This window comes from Gavia stellata, chromosome 25, assembly GCF_030936135.1.
Source record: "Gavia stellata isolate bGavSte3 chromosome 25, bGavSte3.hap2, whole genome shotgun sequence".
Taxonomy (NCBI): Eukaryota; Metazoa; Chordata; class Aves; order Gaviiformes; family Gaviidae; genus Gavia; species Gavia stellata.
The window spans coordinates 1641058-1662744 of NC_082618.1; the positions used below are offsets into that span (position 1 = coordinate 1641058).

Below are 21687 nucleotides of genomic sequence, written 5' to 3' on the forward strand. Positions count from 1 at the left end.
AGTCCAGTCACAGGAAGTTAATGACAGCCTACATTGCATAACCACTTAAATCCAATGACATTTCATGTAACAAAACCATGTTTTCCTGGCTTTGTGAAATGAAAAGAAGAGATCCGAGTTTAAATTCTGCTCTCCTGCTCCCCCAAAATATTATCTGTCCTTTAAAGTGATCTGTCCTACAACTCGTTGCCAGCTAAGCAGGTTTGTCAGCCTCCAGAAAACAGACGAAGCCAGGCATGAGCTGAACAAATGGTGAAGGATACGGCCAATCCAGCTGGAAAAGGACGATCATGGAGGTACCAACCTGAGGAAACGCCTGACAGAATTACCCAGCCGGGCACGGGATGAGAGAAAAACTAGAAAGACCAAGAGGACAGACCAGAGAAAAACAGTTTGAAAATATTAACAAGCTACCCATTTAAAAGCGGTTAATATTGATGAGGTCTTAAACCCCTTAATCAGTGTAAATGGCCCAAAGCCACAACCCCAGGGAGAAACACGCAGTCATACCCACAGCCTCTTACAAACACCTTTCCAGGTAAAACTGCATCCCGGGTAAAACTGCCTCTTGCAAAGTACCCCACCTTCAGGTAGCATTTTGGGGGGCTGCTTTGCCCTGGGGGGATCCGCAGCCCCCACCGATGCCAGGAGAGCGGAGGGGCGCACGGCCGCACGCGTGCCCACTGTGTCGCTCAGGCTGGTCTCCTGCCGGCAAACTTGCACCACCAATACATCTTCTTTGATTATTGTTTCTGGCTGGTTGCATCTCAGGGATGGGAGAAAGTTAATTAGACGTCTTAGCACCTGGGAAATAAAAGCCTTGATGACCTTCATTGACTCTATTGGAAAATAATTTAGGGTTGTTTAGCTTCCTTTCTGCACTGAGCATATCATCAATTAGGAACCATAATAAAGCGTACAGTATTTTCTTTTTAACACAATTTAATCTGATGTGCTATTTTGTCACCCTTGATACTGCAATGTCCCGGATGATCTCAGTATTGATGGTTTTGTCCTCAAGTTCTGATGCTTAAATGGGCAAAACATATTTTATCCTATAATTAAATGAAATGCTCTGCTGGGTGAACATTATCTTAAGTTTTATAGTATTATAGTGCTTTCTATCACCTTAATATATCACCATAGTTCTGTCACTCCAATGAGGTATTACTATATTATTAGTGTAATACATCATTACGGCAAGGTGTTTTCATGATGTATCGCTTAAAAGATGAAGCCATCAGGAAGGAAAAAAAAATCCACGAGCGGGCTCAATATAACTGCAGGATAAAAGGATACTTCATCATGAAATCTGGTAATGATTTGACCTGGAAGCGAATGAAAGCAGGGAGAACGGAAAGCTAAACGGAAAACAAGAGAAAAGCCAAAAATTTCCCCCAGTGATGGATACTACAACAGAGGTGCTGTGAGCAAAAGCCAAGATCTCATCCACATTCAGCGCTAGGTATGGGATCCATCGCATCTAACCGCATCCATCTGAATGCTACACGCTTAGCTTAAACCAATTAGCAGTCATCAGCAGAGACAGCAGAAACTCAAGATGTAGCACCAGCCGCCTTGCCTTGAAGGGGACCAATCTCTCCCAGGTAAGTAGGTCATTCCCCCTCTCTCTGTGCTGGGCTGCTCATTTACAGATACGCAGACAGTCCCAGCGGACAGCAGCACGGTGTGGGGATGGACTTCGAAAGAATGAGGACTTCCAACAAAAGCCCAACATTACCCAGCATGGCAGGGAGTAGGACGCGCGACACCGCTGACCTTGCACTGTTGAAATGCCATCAGGGAGCATATACCCTACGCTCACTCGCTGCAGCTGAGGAACCTGCTCCTTCATTGTGAAATGCGTTTAAATGTGTATGGCTGGGCCACAGTATCAGAGAGAAGTGGAGATTTTAGGAGACTACATGACCATTAAGCACAGGCACCACTGTGTGTGCTTTCAGATGCCAAACAACTCAAAAGGAATTGCAACTCCTTGTGTTTTATATATATATATATCTCTATACACACATATATAAAACAAGCGAGCTATTTGAACAAAGTGTTTACAGTACTTCTAATTATATTCCCAGCAATAAATTACAACATGCAGCCCATTAATTAAACAGTTGTAGCGGAAGTCCAATTTCTTTTGTGCAGCACCTGTGCTTCTGCAAAAGGCTAATTTCAAAGCTTCTGCACTCACTGATAGCTACTTTCAAAAAGCATTTTCAAGGAGTTAAACTAATTGCATGCATCATGAAACAAAAGAACTGCCAAGAACTGGCTCTCAGCTGGAGAGGGAAGGGACAATGTGGAGGTGGAAGACGAGGAAGAAAAATCTGTGCTGAGCTTGCGCAACAGGCGAGCTGAAGGGAGCCAGCAGCGCTGCAACATTGGACTTCAAAACATCAGGTGGGAAAAGAAAATGTCGTTAAGTTTAATCACAAAAACAGCTAAGGAAAAAAATAAATAACCTGCTTTTAGCCATTCATCTTAAAGCCCAGGGTTTGCAGACAATGTCAGGCTAATTCGGTTTCTTATACTATAATGCACTTAGAGGTTTAAGTTTCTATCCAGAAAGTCCAAAAGGCAGTTTGTGCCATTTAAGAAAAAAAATTGTGTGTATTTAAGCAACAGCTAGGTTATATTTAGCAGTAACTCGATCAGCCACAGTTGCTGATCTTTGTTTAAAGGCAAGGATAAACCAAAGTGAGCTTCGTCTCTACCCCAAGGACTCCCGTGGCCAGTTCCTAGGCTCAGGTGGCTCCTGCTCAGTGGCAGTTCAGGCTCAGATGAGCTTTGGGATTACTTAGTCCTGGTGAGCCTGGAAAGCCCGGGGTACCGTATTGTGAGAACGCCTGCCCATCACTTGAACTATACATTTTTTAAGCTGAAAATGAACCTCCTTGAGCTTGCTGGATCCCCAGATACTCACTAAGGCTCCCACAGCTGCAGTGTCCCGCAGCTCTACGTCCCTACTCGCTCCAACTCAATCTTCAACTCACCCTCATGCCAGTGAGGCTCATTTTGCAGGTGGAGAAGTATTTAAGTCCTGTTGGAGGCCTGTGATAGAACAGAGAACTGACACTTCATCTTGCCAAGCCCTGATTAATGCTCCAGGTTTTCAGCCAGATTTGATAACCTAATCATTAAGATGCGACAAAAAAAATCAGATCTTATCTCAGGAAAGCTACCAGGAATGGGATCGCATGTTCCTAGGCCCTAGGGAATGGCTACAAGATTTTGTTGTGAACTCTAATACGCGTTTCCCACCTGAAAAGCCGCAGTTGGGGCCCCTCCCTCCCTCATAAAGACCTCCTCCCACATATGGGCTGGACGAGAACTGTGAAGGAGCTAGACTGACATGATCTGTAATGTCCAATGGACTAAAGAAAGTTCTGTTTTCAAGATCGAATTTACGTATCTCTGATATTCACACAGGTATTCAATATTTGGGTGTTCAAAAACAGACACCCAAATCCAAGAAGTGCTACAACCCATCATGGGCTAGAATGCAGCTGGAGCCAGAAAACCAGTTGCAGCAGCCTGTGTTTCAACTGGAAAGCTCTGATGCCTAAATTGGAAATCTGCTCAATAAATAAATTACCCCAAATATGTTGGGAAACCCTACTGTCTGGTGGGGCACTCTTCTTCCTCTCCCTGCTTTCCTTTCTCATTCATGGGAGAAATTTTCACAGGCAGGGTTTTATTATGCAAATATCTGCAGGCACTTAATAGGATGGCCTTTCTTATGTTATATTTCACAGTTTTGGTCTTAATGAATGCAACCCCAGTGCTGCGCTGTCTTCTGTGACATTATGAAGGAACGTCCTTCCTCCTCTCTGTACCTGCACGGAGATCCCAGTGATCCTGGCGCAGAGGTGCAGGGCGGGCTTACAGAGCTCTTGCAAGCAGGAATTCAACCACTGGTGTTGAGCATTTCTATGTAATTTATGCACTTCTGCTTTGAGATGAAGGTTTGATACAGTAAATTGCCTTGCTGTGTCACCTGTGGTGCTTCATGACAGCAGTTTGCTGTCACGCAGTACTTTCAACGGGACTTAGCTGCTCACAACGCTTTAGACGTGTGGTCCTGCCCATCCAGCAGTTCTCACCCTAAACCCCATGGCATCTGCCAGCACAGATAGCTCTGGTTTGGGGTCGTGATGTTAAAATAAGCTGTTGGAAGGCATGGCCAATGCCAGCGTAATAAACATCATGATGCCAAGACAGAAAGTGGTGGAATGACAAGCCAGGGCTGCCTTGCTGGGGGTAAGGGAAGCCCATATAGCACAGCGACCAGAATGTGTGCAACGCGAGAGCAGGTCTTCCCTAAAACATGCAAAGACAGATCGCCATCCTGCAAGTAAAAAGAAATCTCCATCTACACCTTAAACATACCTAACTCAGCATCTGGGCACAGCTGGGATGGGATTGTCTCTCCTAACCTCACCCAAAGCAACGTTAAGCTGCCAGTGTAAGACTTGTCCTCTTGGCCATGGAGAGTGACAGGCCGGACCTACCCCATCGTGCGAGCGGCATGGGTCTCCTCCTGCGGCACGTCTTGCCTTCTTTTGAGAGAAGGTGGATGATGGCTTTAGCCTAAAACTTGGTGTTCAGACAGCTTTTAGGTACAGTTTTGCCCTGATTTCTAAGCAGATCAGGAGACGCAACCCCTTCAGTACAAATGCGGCTGATCCAGAGAAGGTGGCAGGGAAATATTTCTGAGTCTGGTGATGAGCACGGACATTCCAACAAAGAGAAATGAAAAGCAACACAAGAAACAGCCTTGTCACAGAGGAATTTATCCCTGTTTCCAGCTGCCGCCACTACACACCGTGCAAGCAGTGACGGTAGAGCCCATCACCTGTAACCTCAATTCCTCAGCTAGATTTCCAATGTAGATAGCCACAGCATTCACAGGAGAAATGTAAACAAAAGCAAGAGGTTGAAGACACATACATGTGTCAAACCGTGACGATGATCAACCAGGGCCTCACTGGATAGAGCTAAACCACCAGAAGAACAACAGCTGCTACCCTGTGGCTTTAAGGAGGTCTGGCATCAATTTGGCAATGCAGAAAAACCTCAAAATCACATCATAATTGTTGAAAACCCCATGTGCCATGAGATGGCCATTCTGCCTCCAGACCTAAAAGGAAATGTTGTATTTCCTCCTTATGGATTGCAGAAGAGGAGGACATTATGCTAAGGGATTTGCATGAAGAGATGATGACCGCCAGGCATACAGAAAGAAAAACATGCAGGATATCACAGGATTTAGCTAAAATACTGATATGGGGATATGGACAGAGGTAAGAGAAAAACAGATAGGAAAAGTTTGCAGGCAACGGGGTAAATTATCCCTGGAGCTTGCAGATCCAGAAAGTCCAGCCTGGAGTCTGCTGTTGGTGGTACAGGTGCCAGCAGCAGCAGAGCTAGCGTTGTATGCCGGTTTGTTCCAACTCTACGGCGATCAAACCAGCAGCATTCCCGTGCTGCGTTCTTCTTAAAACATAATGAGAGAGAAAATTACAGACGAGGCTGAATTAGTTCATCATCACTAACTTTCGGTATTTGACACATTCACTAATCCTCTGAAAGATATGAGATCTAGAGTGAATCTTGGATTGATGATTTTTAACCTAGAATAATCTTAAAATCAGGATAAGAAGCTTTTGGCTTGCTCCAAAACTTCTGGAGAGGCAAAAGGAGTGCTAGAAAACTAACGCTACGGTAAATCCCAGCCAAGCTGAAATGGCTAATTATCGTCCCGTTAAAAAGCACTGTTTCTTTTCTTTTTTACTCTGCTGGGTGAAAGAGAAAGGAAAAGTCTTAAAATGCTCCGCTTGCATACGCTCTGCTCTGCTCATTAGCTATTTGCTTTCAGCATTGTTTACCCTTGTCTGGAAGATTTTTTCAAATTATGCTTTTACTCGCAGCTCTGGCATGATTATGGTAATCCAGAAAACAGCTACTCTAAGAGCAGTTGGGAAAAAGCACCTTTCTATCTGAGGTATTTTTAACAGCTGGACCTTATACATCTGAGAGTGAAGCCAACAGACACGTTGCGCATCCGTACTCTCTCTTCTGCCCATCCAGCCTCTGCCGGGTGCCGCCTGCTCCCGGCACGCGCGGTCCCAGCAGAGTAACTCCTCACCTGCGGTCCCCAGCCGTGGCACGGGTACAATATTGCTGTGTGGTTCTCCTGCGGGCCCTGGTCAAGGCAGACGTCTTTCGCCTTGTTGTTTCGAAGCTGTAAGAAATAAAAAGTGTGGAGTTATATGGCCCCGTCTCTTCAGAGATAAGCAATAAACCGATGTGCAGCAATGCCTCTAGCCTCCCTTGCTATAGAAAGAATATACGGTGCTATATCACTGGGCATAATCAGGCAGAGAAAGGATTAGTGTGCCATATGTTTCCTGTAAATACAGGGCCTAATGATGACTGCTTTTATATAATAATCACCATTCAAAGGAGCCAACTTCATGAACACACTTCTCTTTGTATTTGGTCATGTGTGGTGGTAACAAACATATTTTTAGACTGCTGTCAGGATGTTGCCAGGAGCCTGATATCAATGCAGATTCGCTTGTGTTTCATCAAAATCTCAAAGTGCTCAACAAGGCAGGGAAAAAAGTCCAGCTAGCACCAGGAGCCCCTTCGAATCGTCGCAGGGATGCAGGAGGAGACACAGAGATGGCAAAGCAGCCGTCAAGTACCGAAGGATGCAGTTGGGAGGGAGCGTGGAAGCGTTGGGCTCGTGCTACAAAGCCAAGTGGCCGCTGAACCCCAGCCACCAGGTCTGGTAACGCAGAGCTGTCCTCTCTGCAGGCTCCCCATGTAGGGCAACTGCAATAATGCCTTTGAAAAGACTACTTTTGGGAGGTTTTAGCTTGAAGGCATTAAGTAACTCTGATAATAAATCTTTCTTAAAATTAATGCCCATCTCGGGTGCTCGGACTGTGCTTCAAGAAGCTTTCTCAAACTGCGGCTATTCCATGAGACCTATTGCAACAGAGTATTATGAGTTCCCATAAATGCCTGGTTTTATATTCCTAGTACAGTCTCAAAGCCAGCAGAGATTGAATTAAGTCTCCTCACTTTATCTCGTCCTTAAGCTGTTGTGACAACGCACTGTATCCTACAGAGCCCTTGTAAGGAATTAGGCTGAGTTTAAGTCAAAGGGTTTTTATAAGACGACTGTGTATTAAAAATATGCATACAGCTGCCTAATCCATGGAGTCAATGGGTAATATAGATACTTTTCTGTCAATTCAGTAAATGAGGTATTAAAATATTTTAGTGTATATGGTGTCCAAGATCAGAAATAAATCCCAAAAGAGGTTTTTAGAAGAAGCTGTGAACAGATTTATACAAATTTATGTAATTATACACAAATAGTAGGTTTTGATTCACATTCCTCTCCTTTGAGGCTATTTCTCATCAGAGACTCACGAGCTGTAAATATCACCAGTCTGCTCTAAGGGACTGCTCAGCCTTAATTACCTCGCCATAAGCAACGGTGTTGTTGTATCTTCTCATTTCTGGATAAACGTGGTCCAGGTACCACTGGAAATTTTTACACTTCAAGCTCTTCCTTAACGCTTTTCTCTCGGAAACGTCCCCAATGTCAATACCTGGATTCTGAAAAATAAAGACATAGCACGTCACTGAACAGAGACTCTTAAAAAAATTGAAAAAGAGAGTATTTCACTGATGTTTGATATCACTTCCAAGCTGCCTGGGAACTGCCAACAGCTGAATAACTCCACGCAGAGGCCATGCCAGGGAATTCTAGCATGTGTGTTCAAGTTAAAATCATCCTCGCAGGAGTCAGAAGGAAGGCTTGGGCTTCACAGCCGCAGCGAGGAGGAGACGTGTACTTCTCTCATAGGTTTTGAAGGCATCCTTGCAACGGCAATGGCCACCAGACTGATGCTGGATGCGTTTTGGTCCTGGGAAGTGATTTAAGAAAGAGAACCTAAATGGAGAAGAAAAGGTTTTGAAGGAAATATGAGAAGAGCAGTGTAACAGAGGTGAATCTTCCAACCGACTCCCCTGGGCTTTGGATCCATCTGAAAAAGACTGAATTTGTCAATGGGCACAAGCACAAAGTATTTTTAAAAGATCTTGCCTCCCGTTCGGGTACTGATGTACAGGACTTCCAGAAGAGCTTAACAGCAAATGGACATCAGGATTTAAACTATGGTCACGCGCCGAATCCTGGAAGTGCAAACCCCTGACTGTGCATTGAGCACCAAACCCCTTCCCCTTACTCACCAAGGGGGTGTGACCCTACGCAACGCAGAGGACAGCACAATTAAAATATATAAAATAAGGGAGGGAAAGAAAAGAAGAAAAAAAAGAAAGGTTTAAGATTCATATATAATAGAGGCAGAGAGCTAAAAATAAAGGATAAAAATTACAGGAGAAGAGAAGTTGGGGCTGAACCTCAGAAAAACCTCTTGGCAATTTGGACAATCCCGTGGTGAAATAGTCTCCCTGGAGACGTAGAGGAACCCCACTGCTCGAGCCGATTTAAAAGCAGACAAAGCTACGCTATCTGCCCCCGGAGAAATAATCTTACAGGAGCCAGGAGCGGGGGCTGACGAGAGCTGCCCCCCTTTAACCTTTTATTCCATTACAGAATTTGAGGAACTAATGCAGCAGCCAGATGAAGGAGACCAAAGGCACTTTGCAGCCCCTTTTACTCCTTCCTACAGGTGTCTGGGTTTCTACTCTATTTTAGCTCCTGCTCTTGTCTTTTCCCGTGATCATTAAATACAGCTGGGAAAGCAATTTTCCATTACAACGCTTGTAATGATCTTCTAATGAATTATTCACTCTGCTTTAGAGAAGACACCATTTTAATGCGCGACTGGTAGCTCATAGGTAAAAATAAAGACGAGTCAGTGTAGACAGGTAGGACAGGCTGAAATCTGAGTGGGCGAGATGGGACGCAGAGCGAAGCGGGACCACAAAGCAGTCAGCACCTGAAATATTCAGTGCATGGGGTTTGGCTTGGTTTTGAATATAGTGGCATCGCAAAGTAATTCGGTGTATATCCATAACCCCCTGCACAATGCCACCTGTCAAAGAAGGCTTCTCTAAAATGAAATCTCAATTTTACTGGTACAGCCGTACAGGACCTGCGGCTTCATGTTGAATTTTAATCCCTTTTTGCCACGCTCCAAAGCAGTTCCTGAGCATGAACATGGTGCCTCACCTCTAAAAAGGAATCAGCCCGAGGATCAGGGCAGAACCCGCAGTAGTTTATGATCCCTGCCTATGGGCGTTTGGATCTTGCAACCTATTTTTAAGAGAGACTTGAAATCACTCAGTCCTGCAGGCAACTCTCGGCCTCTCCGAACGCTTGGAGCAGTGCCCGCCAGAGCCAGTGCCCTCCTGCAGCTGGCTGCGTAAACAGCATTTCTTTCCACCTCTATTCATCCATTTCTCAATAACGAACTGATCCAGGACTCTCCACCACCCCAGGACGACAAACCGGCAGCGCAGGCAGCTCATCGACCCTTCCCAGGTACCTGTTGTTCTCTAACGCAGTACAAAGTTGTGACTACTGTGGCTCTAAATGCCAGTGACTCTCCCCAGATGTAACCTTTCCTCAGAACGCAGCGGCAGCTCATGGTTTTATGTTTTAATGTTTTTCAAAACGCCCCGGAGCACGGTGCTGCCAGCCGGGGACGCTGCTGCAGCAGGATCAGGACCAAAGCAGCTCTTTGCAGTGGTGTGACCTGCCAAGTATGAATATTTTGTGTTTATTTTTAGCACCAAAAGGGTGGCTGTAACTAACTGCTCACACGGGGTCTGGGCACTCGTGGCAACGGTTTCTCCTCGCGCTTCGACAGTGCAGCGTAGTGCTCGCTGCCAACGTGCACTGCAAGTGAAGTGAGTGGGGGGGGCTCGGCGGGGCACCCCGAATCCATGTTCCACCCATCACCTGGAAAGCATCGCAGCCTCCCCCTCCCCACCACCCCTCCTTCTCCGTCCGGCAGGACCAGAGGCAGGGGATGGGGGACTGGCCCAGCCAAGGGTGCTCTCAGCACGCTGCAGGCAGCGTTCAGAGCCAGGAGGCAGCAGAAGCTCTTGGGTTTCCCGATGAGACATAACTTGCACAGAGACCAGAGCTCAAGCAGCAGCCTTGGACCTCCATAAAGTCCTCTTGGAGCCTATAGGGCTTTACGTAGAAGTGCAGGGAATCGCCTAGACAGGTCCACGTGCAGGATGTGTCCCCTGGATGTGATCAGCCTGTCTTGCTGAGGGGACCCCACGGTTTTCCAAAGACGCACCATGCTGCGACACGGCAGGATTTACATGAAAAATAACATGTCAGATCTAAGAAAACCTAACCATTTCTGTGCAGAAACAAACATAACCACCAAAGCTATTTAAAGAGAGTGGTTTTGGTGCATTTGCACGCGGCGCTGCTGGGAGGGGATCTCCTTCTGTGAGACACTGACTTCCCATCCTCTACCTCTGAATATGGCTTCTAAGCACGGACGGCCTCGACTTTCCCAACGCTGGGAAAGCAAACAGCCCAGGCACCTGGACCACACACCGTCCGCAGTGAGCTCCGGGCAGCGACAGCATCTGCGAGCTCGGAAGCCCGAGTCGGGCTTCACATAACACGGACCTGCCCGAGCCGCAGGAAGAAACCTCATGCACTAATGATGCTGACATTAATAATCTTCTGCCAACCGACTTTACAGACAGACTCCATCTGCGAAGCTGCGGAAGGACATAAACCCACGCTGTGTAAACACTCAACGGGGAGATAAACACTACAATGCAGGTTTAATTTTTAGAAATGAATTAATTTTTAGAAATGAAAATAAAAAGGCTGATGTGAACGGTAGGAATTCCTCCAAAGTCTGCAGGTTTTGCAGCATCTTTGTCAAAGCTGAGGGACCGCTGCTGCCTTCCACAGGGGATGTGACCCAGGGTATATAAGGCTCTCCTTCACCTGGGGGCAGTAAATGCTCTATAATTCAAGTTTTTAACCAATAAAGTGAAGACTTAGGATAAGGTGCAATGGCCGTACCTCCAGTGGCAGGTTCCACGCAATGTAGACGTGCGATTTGTAGTCATCCATCCACACCTCGGCCACACGCAGGGCATTGCGCTTGGTGTAGAAACCGATGTTGTTGTTGTAGGGCTTCTTCTTGCGCTCGATGTGAGCCACCCTGGAGCAGGGCAGGACCTCCATACTGCCGCCGCACAGCCACACCTGCAACGCAACCGCACAACACTGTCAGCACAGGGCTCTGCCGTGATGCAAAGGGTCCATGTATAATTTAAAGAGAAAGAAGTGATGGGTTTGAGTTTTCTATAATACCCTGGTGAGCGTAGAGCATCACATCATCTAGCTGGCAAGTGGAAACCTATGGCCAGGTTTGGCCTTTGCTCAATGGTGAGACACGCAGGGAGAATTTAACCTGTGCCCAGAGCAAAACACGTGTCGACTTTAGAGGGAACAGGTCTACATCCAGCACGTGGTATTAATGCATTGTAGGACTGGGTGCTGAGTTTACAGAGATGTTGCTACTAACTAAAAAGGATTAGCGACTGGAATAGTTGAAACAATTGCAAGATCTCCTCCTGCAGAAGGGATGACTCAGTGAAACATATGGCAGGGACAGATTTCTCCCATTTGGAAACATTTGTTCATTATTTTTCTTTCACATGCTGTTTAAAATCCCCTTAAATCACAGTTTACAAGTTAATAAAATCTTTTGAGATCTTCTTTTTATCCCACGGAAAGGGAATTTGCAGAAAGACTTGCCATACCTGCGTTCTTCCCTCCCTGTTGGTCTCCACCAAAGAGTTATTTATCTTAAATTAAAGATGCGTATCCAAGACGCCAGGCACCGGATAATCGTTACAAACACATAGGCCAAACAGGCCTAATAATCCCAGTTTCGCCTACTTTGCAGTCTGCTCTACATTATCATTTTGCACAGTTGTTATAACACCCATCGTTTCTGGGATCTCTTCCAGGCTCACCACCTTTTACCCCATCTGCGTTCCCTGAATTTTACTGACCCTGCTCAATGCCTCTCCCGGCAGCACAAGGAGCCTCCTGGCTCTACCAGCTGCCCTTTTCACAGAATCGCACAGAATCACAAAATCATTAAGGTTGGAAGAGACGTACAAGATCATCGAGTCCAACCACCAACCCAACCCCACCATGCCCACTAAACCATGTCCTGCAGTGCCATGTCCACACGTTCCTTGAACCCCTCCAGGGATGGTGACTCCACCACCTCCCTGGGCAGCCTCTTCCAGTGCTTCACCACTCTCTCTCAGTAAAGACATTTTTCCTAATATCCAGCCTGAACCTCCCCTGGAGCAACTTGAGGCCGTTTCCTCTTGTCCTGTCGCTTGTCACTTGGGAGAAGAGACCAACACCCACCTCACCACAACCCCCTTTCAGGTGGTTGTAGAGAGTGATAAGGTCTCCTCTCAGCCTCCTCTTCTCCAGACTGAACAACCCCACCTCCCTCAGCCGCTCCTCAATCTTTAAGTGGTTGTTTTAGTGCACCCGACGCAGGGCACGGGCACCTCCCAAGCCCAGGCGACACGAGTAAGGCACAGGACAGCAGGGAGACGTCTTCCCTTGGGGGAATCCTGCTACTCATGCTGCTCTTGCTTGGATTGCTGCAGAATATAGGAGCACACATCAAAAAATCAGAGCCCCATTTATTAGCTGGTGCATAAACATGTAGCAAAAAAAATCCTGCCTTATTCCCCTTCTGCCATTTGACCTTTCTGAACACTTTTAAATACAATTTCACGCCTCCAGAGTGAATTCAGAGTTGATCTCTGAGACGAGGGGCATGCCCGTCCCTCCTACCCAGCCGCAACCAGGCTCACCCCCGGCCAACAAAGCCCACGAGGTCTGCTCGAAGCTTGGCAACCGGCCACATGCTGGCAAAGCAAATAAGAAGTGAGCAAGGTAGCGCTAAAGAAAAAAATACATATTTTTAAAGGAATATTCCCAAGGCAATAGTTTGACAGAAACCACGTGTGTTTCTTGCCTGCTCAATTCTTGAGTTTCTCAACGTCTCAGTGAAATAGGAGCAGCGAGCTCCAACTCGAGTGCTCCCAAAGCTGCTGGGTTCAATCACAATACTGAATAAAGCTGCCAGTCCTGGAAGATCCCCAGCACCACCTGGTTTTGTAGCTTTGGGGATTTGTTAGGTTTTGTCCTGATTTGAGATTAGAATAATTATTTTAAAAATGTAAAAACCGTGACGTAATTAAAATGTTATTTTTCAGCAAGCTTGCCTCTGGCAGTAAAGGTGCAATATTGTCTTTCCGTGCTTTAGTTAAGTAATTCACATGGGTTTATGCTACACAGCTTTCCTAGATTTCTGGAAAATCTGTACAAATTATCTTGAAATGCACATATTGTAATAACCTGAGACAGAAAGAGTGTTGGGCACTGTGCAAAGGGTATTGGTTATATATGTATCCACAAACCAGTTCCAGAGAAATAAATACAAATTTAATTCAAAAAAGGCACTTATGCAAGGAAAGACCATACTTCTATCTCCTAAATAAAGCCTAAATTGTCATTATAAATTAAAAAATCTAACTTTTTACAATTTATGAACATTTCTGCTGGTAACAAGGGGAGCAAGGAGAACTATTACATGGGAAACGGCCAAGTCACGCCTGGCATCGCTGTCCTCAGTGTACAGAGGGGTAACCCATGGCCCCAGGAAGACGGTGCTTGCTCCCACACGACCTGGCAAGGACCTTCTGTTCCTGCTGACATCCAAAACCACACGTGAACAAGTCCACAGGTGACAGCAGAGGGACTGCAATCCAGGAGACGCCCTCCAAGGCCACAAAGCATTGCGGTGTCTTTGCCCTAGAAGCTCAGTGTGATGCTTTATCCTTGCAATAACCACAACTGTGGAGCAGTGAACGGCCCTGAGGAAGGCCCCAGACTTTGCTCTCTTAGCACCAACATGAGATGAGGTGCTAGACACCACAACCAAAAGTTCTCAGCAGCCTCTCCATCCTCCCAGAGAGCCTGGAAGTCATCCCCTCGCTGACGCCCGGACGCATCTCGGCCACTTGTGTCCACGTGCCACAGGCAAAGGCCATGCGCAGTCGTGCACACACGCACAGAGGCAGTCGCCTCTGCTGAGTTCACTGGCACTAAAGTCCCAGCCCACAGCAACTCCGCTCCAGCAGCACTCAGACCCTGAGGGCAGAAGGTTCTTGGGGAACCTTGATTTATGTCCCTACTGAGCAGCTGTTTGTCCCACCAAAGACCTTTAACAAATAGGTTACCTTCCTAATAAGTAGATTTTTCATGTTCATAGCAAATAAACCTACAATCCCTGAAGAGACTCTGTTTACTGGAACTAACAGCATGAACAGGACAATCAGTCCAGCATGTTGTTTCTGCTAATTCCTTGAGGAATTTACTCTTAGTAGATGGGTACTCAAGAGACAGCACAACATTAAGAGCAATCAGAGAAGTTAAGGTATTATCAAATTAATTCATGTTTAGCCTATTTAACAAGGCAGAGTCTTTTATATTGCTTCCTACAAAGGATGAAATCACGATAATTTTGTTTTATAAAATATCCATGGATGGCATGTAAAGGCATGTTTAAAGACTCAAGACAGAGTATGTAACACAGCAAGTTAAATGTGACAAGCAAGTCTCAAGTTTCTCCCTTATTTTCTGACATTCAAATTTCAACATGGCTATTAGCTTGCCATTCATCCACCCGTAAAGAGGCAAAGAATTAAAAATAGAAGCATTCCCCTCAGTAAATGACGGTGACTCAATAAATTCTCCATCAGTCTACACACAGGAGTAATCGAACATACAGAAAGATGCTTGGATTTGTAAATAACCAGTTAACACTAAATTCTAGTGAAGAAATCCCAGAGAAACAAACAGAAAACAAATCCATCACCGAGAGATCTTTGATGTGTTTTACAGAGAGCTGGTGGGTAATACACCTGCAATTATTTTCCAAGCAAAATGTGACTGTCGTAAGAATTCAGCATGGAAAAGCAGCGATTCCTCTCAAGCAGTGAAATGTCGGAGTACAGCTGAAATGGCATTGGCCACTTACTTTCTAGAAGAGTTTGCACGTGTGGGAGGCAAACTTTGGTTAGCATCACCTTGCCCCAGAAATGGGACGACCCAGCTTTGCTTTCTAATCACCCTCCAGAAGCACGAAGGTGTCATGGGCATGCGAAAGCTTTCGTGAAACAGCCGGCATCTCAGTGACCTGCACTGGGGATAACCCAAACCAGCGGGCAGATTCGGCATGATGCAATACGGCAGCAGGGCTTCAAGGGTGGTCCAGGCACCTCTCTTGGGCACGTGGACCTGCCTGTTAGTGCGGGCGTGCAAGTACTCAGCAATGCTCAATAGCAACATATTCCTCCACCTCCCAGCCAAGACATCAGCATCTCCTCTGCCATCCGCCTTCAGGCCTCCATTTGCAAAATCAAAGAGTTGTTTTTACCTTGCTCCTGTGGAGCACTCTATACGTCATTCCTAATGACAGCTAGGACATGAGTAAACGTAGCATTTGGGAGCGTCCTGGAAAACAACAGCGACCAGGCCTGTGAGATGGGCCTGCGAGCAAGCTGCGGGAGGAGACAGCCTGGTGTTGCCGGAGGAAGTGCACGTCCCCTGCGGTCACTGCACTCCTTGGAAGGGAATGGAAGACTGCTCACAAAACACAGGGAACCGATGGTCCTTTGTGCATGTAATAGAGACAGCGAGAAAATCCCAATTTCGCTTCACCAGCTCATTGCAGCAGCTGCAGAAACAATTTTCCAAGTTTTATGCAGTTAAGAACAATTACTGTCCGTGATCCCCTTTGCCCTCAAAAATATACTGCAGCTATCAATTTGCTTTGCTCCTGTCTGCCAGAGCCAGTAATTATTCCCAAGAAGTGTTATTTAAACAAAAGCAATCTGCCTAACGTCAAAGAAGCCAGACAGTCAGAAAAGGGTGACCCAGAGGAGATCCACCACCCACGAGGGTGCCGAAAGCCCATCCTGGACTTGGGACATCGTCTGCGCTCCCCAGCGGAGCAGAGCTAGAAATACGTGTTGGAGTGGTGGGCCAAGCTGATGCCTTGAGGTTGGCAGTGCCGGTGCTATTAATGCTTTAAAGGTCTGGTTTGCTTGGAGGGAGCAACACAGAAGATGTGTTTGGATGCCCGGGTGGCCAGGAGGGCTGGCGGCATCCTGGCCTGTGTCAGGGGTGGTGTGGCCAGCAAGAGTGGGGAGGTGATCGTGCCCCTGTACTCAGCAGTGGTGAGGCCACACCTCGAATCTTGTGTTCAGTTTTGGGCCCCTCACTAGAAGAAGGACATTGAGGTGCTGGAGCGTGTCCAGAGAAGGGCGACGGAGCTGGTGAGGGCTCTGGAGCACAAGTCTGATGAGGAGCGGCTGAGGGAGCTGGGGTTGTTCAGTCTGGAGAAGAGGAGGCTGAGGGGAGACCTCATCGCTCTCTACAACTGCCTGAAAGGGGGTTGAGGGGAGGTGGGTGTTGGTCTCTTCTCCCAAGTGACAAGGGATAGGACAAGAGGAAATGGCCTCAAGTTGTGCCAGGGGAGGTTCAGGCTGGATATTAGGAAAAATGTCCTTCCTGAGAGAGTGGTGAAGCACTGGAAGAGGCTGCCCAGGGAGGTGGTGGAGTCACCATCCCTGGAGGGGTTCAAGGAACGTGTGGATGTGGCACTGCGGGACATGGTTTAGTGGGCATGGTGGGGTTGGGTTGATGGTTGGACTTGATGATCTTACAGGTCTTTTCCAACCTTTTCCATCCTCTCCAGCAGGTCAGAGCTGCTGCCTCCACCAAGTGCTGTCTCCCTCTGCTTACCCCATGGAGCAGGTCCCCCCCAGGGCTCCCTCCCTTGGGCACAGGTGCCCATATGCAGCGTTGCAGTCCACCCAGCACCCACTGAGTGGCCAAGGACACACACAGGGGAAGGCACGGCCGCAGCTCTAGCAACAGAACAGGGGAAAAAATTAACTTTGAAAACAGAGGTTTCATGCATATATATTAAGAAAACCTTTTCTCCCTTCTTAGCCTTTTGCAACCAGACCTTACTGTGCCATGGAGCCCACTGGCAGGGAAGCAGAAGATAAAATTATTAACTTAAGGAGAATATTTTCATCAGAAAATACCGACGCAGCGGCTACTTCCCCTGGGATGGCAGAATAACTCGTACATCCCGCTTTTCTTCACGCGGCTGCAAGGGAATTCAGGCTCACCATCTGTTTTTTGCACAAAGAAAGCTGACATCAGGAAAAGAGAGAATGACTTCTGCAAGATGAGAAGCAAAACTGGGGCTTGGTCCCTTGCCCCTTTCCAGCCCACCGAGTGCCAGGACGGTGCCCTGTCCCAGCACTGCACCTTCTCCTCACGTCCATCAGCATCTCCAGATGACAAACCATACTATGGCTGCCCCGGGCTGCTGCCTTATATAACGCTGTGCTTCCTCCTCATCCCTGGGATATCATTAATAATAATAATAATAATAATTTAAAAAAATAAGAAGGGACAGTGACTACCTTGGGTCCTGGACGCGGCGTTCTAGCTGCAGCGCGGCATGACATCCACGATGAACACTGACAGCTCCCATTAAAGGATCCTGACTTTACTTGCTTATAACTTTGCCAAATTTTAACTATTCAGACTGAAATATATCTTAGAACAGCTCGAGCCCGCCTGCAGTTAATGCAAAGAGACATCATGTCTAATGGTGTCAAGATGAGTCTGCGAGGTAAACTTTTAATCTCTGAATGTGTTGTGACAGAAGGAAACAGGGGGAAAAAACCTCGCTCCTAACTTTCATTACACAAACTCCAGGCTTTTTCAGCTGATAACTTCATTTCTAAGGTGATTAGCAAAACCGTGCCTTAATTAGCAATCGATTTCCCATTTAACAGCTTTGCCTTATCTTCACACCCCCCCCTCCTTTCTTTTAAATGTAACTTCCTAAGTTAAGGAAAAAACACAATTACTCAGGGCAGCTAAAATAATAAGGAATATATCAGAACAAAGACCTAAATAGTAAAATTGAGCAACAGCAAAAAATAATCATTTCTCCACATGCTCCCTTGCATAGTTCTGAGAGACGGTATCTCTCCAAATTATTCCTTTTGTCAGAAGAAACAACACTTTTACAGATACATTTCCAGCTACGTATCTGAAGCTGTTTCTGTCCTTTCTGTTCCCGTTTTGGCCGTGCTCCGTCCCATGTCCCCGCAGGACATCATGGGAGGATATACCCAGGGCCAAGCTCCCGCTGCCACATCCTGGTCCCCGAGATGCCGGAGCAGCAAAGGGGTCAGGAATGGGATGGAGAAGTCGCTCTCCAAAACCTCTGTAAATCCTCGCGCCCAAAGCGACGGCGGGGACGAGACTCGAGCAGGCGATGCCGACATGGGGCAGGGCAGCCCAAGCCAAACTCCTCACCCCCAGGCAGTGGGGTGGAGGAGTCCCACAGCAACAGCTTGTGCAAGGAGAAGTAAACACACCCCATTTTTGGAGCAACCACCCCTTACACTTAAAATCCCTCTTGAAGAGAGGTAATGCAGTACCTGCCTGTTATTTAAGCATCCTCAACACAGAGCAAAGGTGGTGTGTTGGCCTTACTTCCTCTAGAAAGCCTTGTGGTTTGGTACTTACAAGTATAACTTTGCTGTAATACCTTTATTCCCCCGGCACAAGGTCCTTGTAACACAGCGGTGAGAGACCCACACCACAGCGAGCCTTTTAAATCCAAATTTTGGGAAATAAGCACCTCCACACCGGTAGCTGATGGCTGTTTATGGGCGACAATCAGAAGTTGCATACCTGTCACACACAGCAAGCTGGATAATATTTGATATTTTTAGATATATTTTTATAGATATGTTATATCCTACATCATCATTGAAGTGCTTCTTCAAGCTATTGTGAGCGCCACTATCTCATATAACAATCACAGCAAGAACTGCAGTAGAAATGTTAAGCTGAATTACATGAAGGTGAGTTAAGAAACCACATACAGAGGGGGAAAAAAAAAGAAGGAAAATCAGCTCTCTTTGGGAACTTTTTACTTCCACCGCAGTGAAATATAGTATTTATATTCTCTGCAGGTGGACACCAGCACTCCTTGAAGAGGACTGCCTTTTAATTTGGATATGCGGATTTTCACAGATCACATCAAGGGAGGACTGGTGGAGTGAGAATTTATACACAAGCAGTGAATGTTACCACCTTTGAGGCCATTTTGCTACAGATCCAGCAAAGGTACAGTGCTGTATCTACAGCCAAGACAAACAACCGGACCAGCCCGATGGTGAAGCATTTCTCAGCACGAGGAGGGACAAACTCTATGGTACATCGCTCTCGGAAGGCAACAGCATGCGGGTAGGGACAACGTCTGCACTGACGGACCCAACAGAGACCCTCCTCTTATTGGAAGTCTCAACACAACTTCATCCTGAACAACTAATAAATTATCTTGGAAACCTCTACGAAGCAGCAAAAGAGACTTGGCATCCTGCAGCTGAAATGGGAAAAGGAATTTTGTTCCTAAACCTGTAGATTTGTTTTCTCTCTTATGAGGCCATGGAAATCCTTTCCGAGAGGATCAGGGCCAAGCAGCCAGATCAGGTGTGGTATTCACGTGCCATTTCCTTAAAATATGATTTTTGAATGGACATGTCCTCACCTGACCATCTCAGACCATGTCCATTCAAGCAGAGAATGGAAGTGGGAAGAGAGGGTAATACTACATTTAAAACAATAAATCCTTTTTCTTTTTCATCATTGCTTCTCTCACATTTTATCTTCAGGGATGATACCACTTTGGACAGGTTCCTGTCTATGTTGTGCCAGACCAGTAACAGAAATGTCCAGGTTGTCCAGGGTCCTAATGTCCTAGCTTTCCTGTTGAGACTATTAAATTCACTCCTTTTATAATGGCCACTTAAAAATGCCAAATAAGAGTGGAACTCCGGTGCTCAATTGACTCCACAAATCCTAACCTATAGCAACACCGGGTAACAGCCACAGTTTTCATCCTCTTAACTCAGCAAGGAACATAAATAGCTTAACATTTGACATATTGGAGATGTTAGAATAAAGCAAGCTTCACATCAATGCAAAGCAGTGATTTCTCTGCACTGCCACAGTTCAAGGAGAATGATACATACACAGCGCAATTGTGTTTGCTCAAACTGGAGGCTTTTCCAATGAAAAATTTATGCTGTGCTTCTCCAACAAATGCAACACAACCTGTTCTGAATAGTGCATCAATCCCGGCTACAACAGGTATTGATTTGACTTTATCACCAGGTAAGATACATAAGAATGTGCTTGGTGGGAAGCTACATTTAAAAGACTCCCATCACAAAGCACATCACGGGGAGGATTACCTGCAATGACAAGCGTCCGCATCCTCTTGGCTCGGCAATACTGCTGAAAGGAAGCATTTTGCTTCTTAGCGCATCGGGACTGATACTTTAATTGCTGCAAAACTAAACTATAGCAACCAGAGCGACTGTAGCTGTGTCAGTTTAGCGCTTCCAGAAGTTATTTTAACCGAAAAGAGGAACAGAATATTTTTAAATCCACATCTTGCAAATGCTTGGTGAAACTGGAGAGATGCTCTCACACCTGAAGCCCCAGCCTTGGCTGGAGCTGGAGCCAAAATCTGTAGCCCCAGCTCCCGTATGGCTGAGTCCCGCATTCCTGCGGAGCACAAAGCTCCAGTTATGTGCTGAAGTGGTTTGTAACTATCGTGGTCTAAATCTGGGTCTCTCCTAATAAGTTTAGCACTAAAATTCCTCAGTACACTGATGTTATCTGATCAGCCTTGGCAGCATGACAAGGACCTGATTATGTTGTAATAGTATAACACAGAGATTATTACAGACTCGTAAAAGACAAATGCCTTAAAAATAGCATCAACATACATACCTGTAAGCCCTTTCAGAAGGAGAAGAACACACAGGGCTTTATACGCTCGTAGCACAGAAATTACCTGCAGGATTTGACCCTGAACTACTTGGAGGTTGCTCTTTTTTTTTAATCTTTATTGCCAGTAATGTACCAAAAGCATCTTGATCTCATTTTCCTATTACCATTTCTGTCAAAGCTGTAAAAATAAAATAGCATAAATAGTTCAACAGAATTTTGATCTATTTTTCATGCAAAAAAGCCTTTAGAGAAAATTATCCGCAGACTGTTCTTCGGACTAACATGATTCCACATGGGGAGAGGCAGGAGGAGGGGGGAAGGTGCCATGTAGCATTTTAACCATAAGAGCCAGTTCTGAAACAGAATTATTTATGCAGAGAGAGGCAGACACATGATAGAGCAGCTCCTGAGCTGACAGCACCCCGGCTCCACCGAGCTCTTGCCAGTCCTCTTAACTCCAGCACATCACGACTGCGGCTTTTGTGATCTGTAATTATAGATACCCTCTCATCAGATGCTAACGAGGAAGGTGCTGGAAGGAAGCCGAGCTCCTCCATAGATGTTCGTAGGTGGATACGATTGAATGTGACTCAGCCTATCTCTGCAGAAAACTGCTCAAGTAACTCAACAAAAAGAGCAGCCAATGAGTTTAAAACTAGAGCACGCAAACATAGGGGGAGGAAACGCATGCAGTG

At 46.2% G+C, this 21687-nt stretch overlaps 1 protein-coding gene across 1 annotated transcript in view; it reads right to left on the reverse strand.

The window, feature by feature from the left end:
• Positions 1 to 21687, reverse strand: part of GALNT17 (polypeptide N-acetylgalactosaminyltransferase 17) — a 223481-nt gene that overhangs the window by 5914 nt on the left and 195880 nt on the right. Inside the window, exons 7-9 of the mRNA XM_059829352.1 lie at positions 11066 to 11251; positions 7513 to 7650; positions 6164 to 6259 (exon numbers count right to left, since the gene is read on the reverse strand). Coding sequence (XP_059685335.1) covers positions 6164 to 6259; positions 7513 to 7650; positions 11066 to 11251 — 420 coding nt within the window. The remainder of the gene's footprint in view (positions 1 to 6163; positions 6260 to 7512; positions 7651 to 11065; positions 11252 to 21687) is intronic.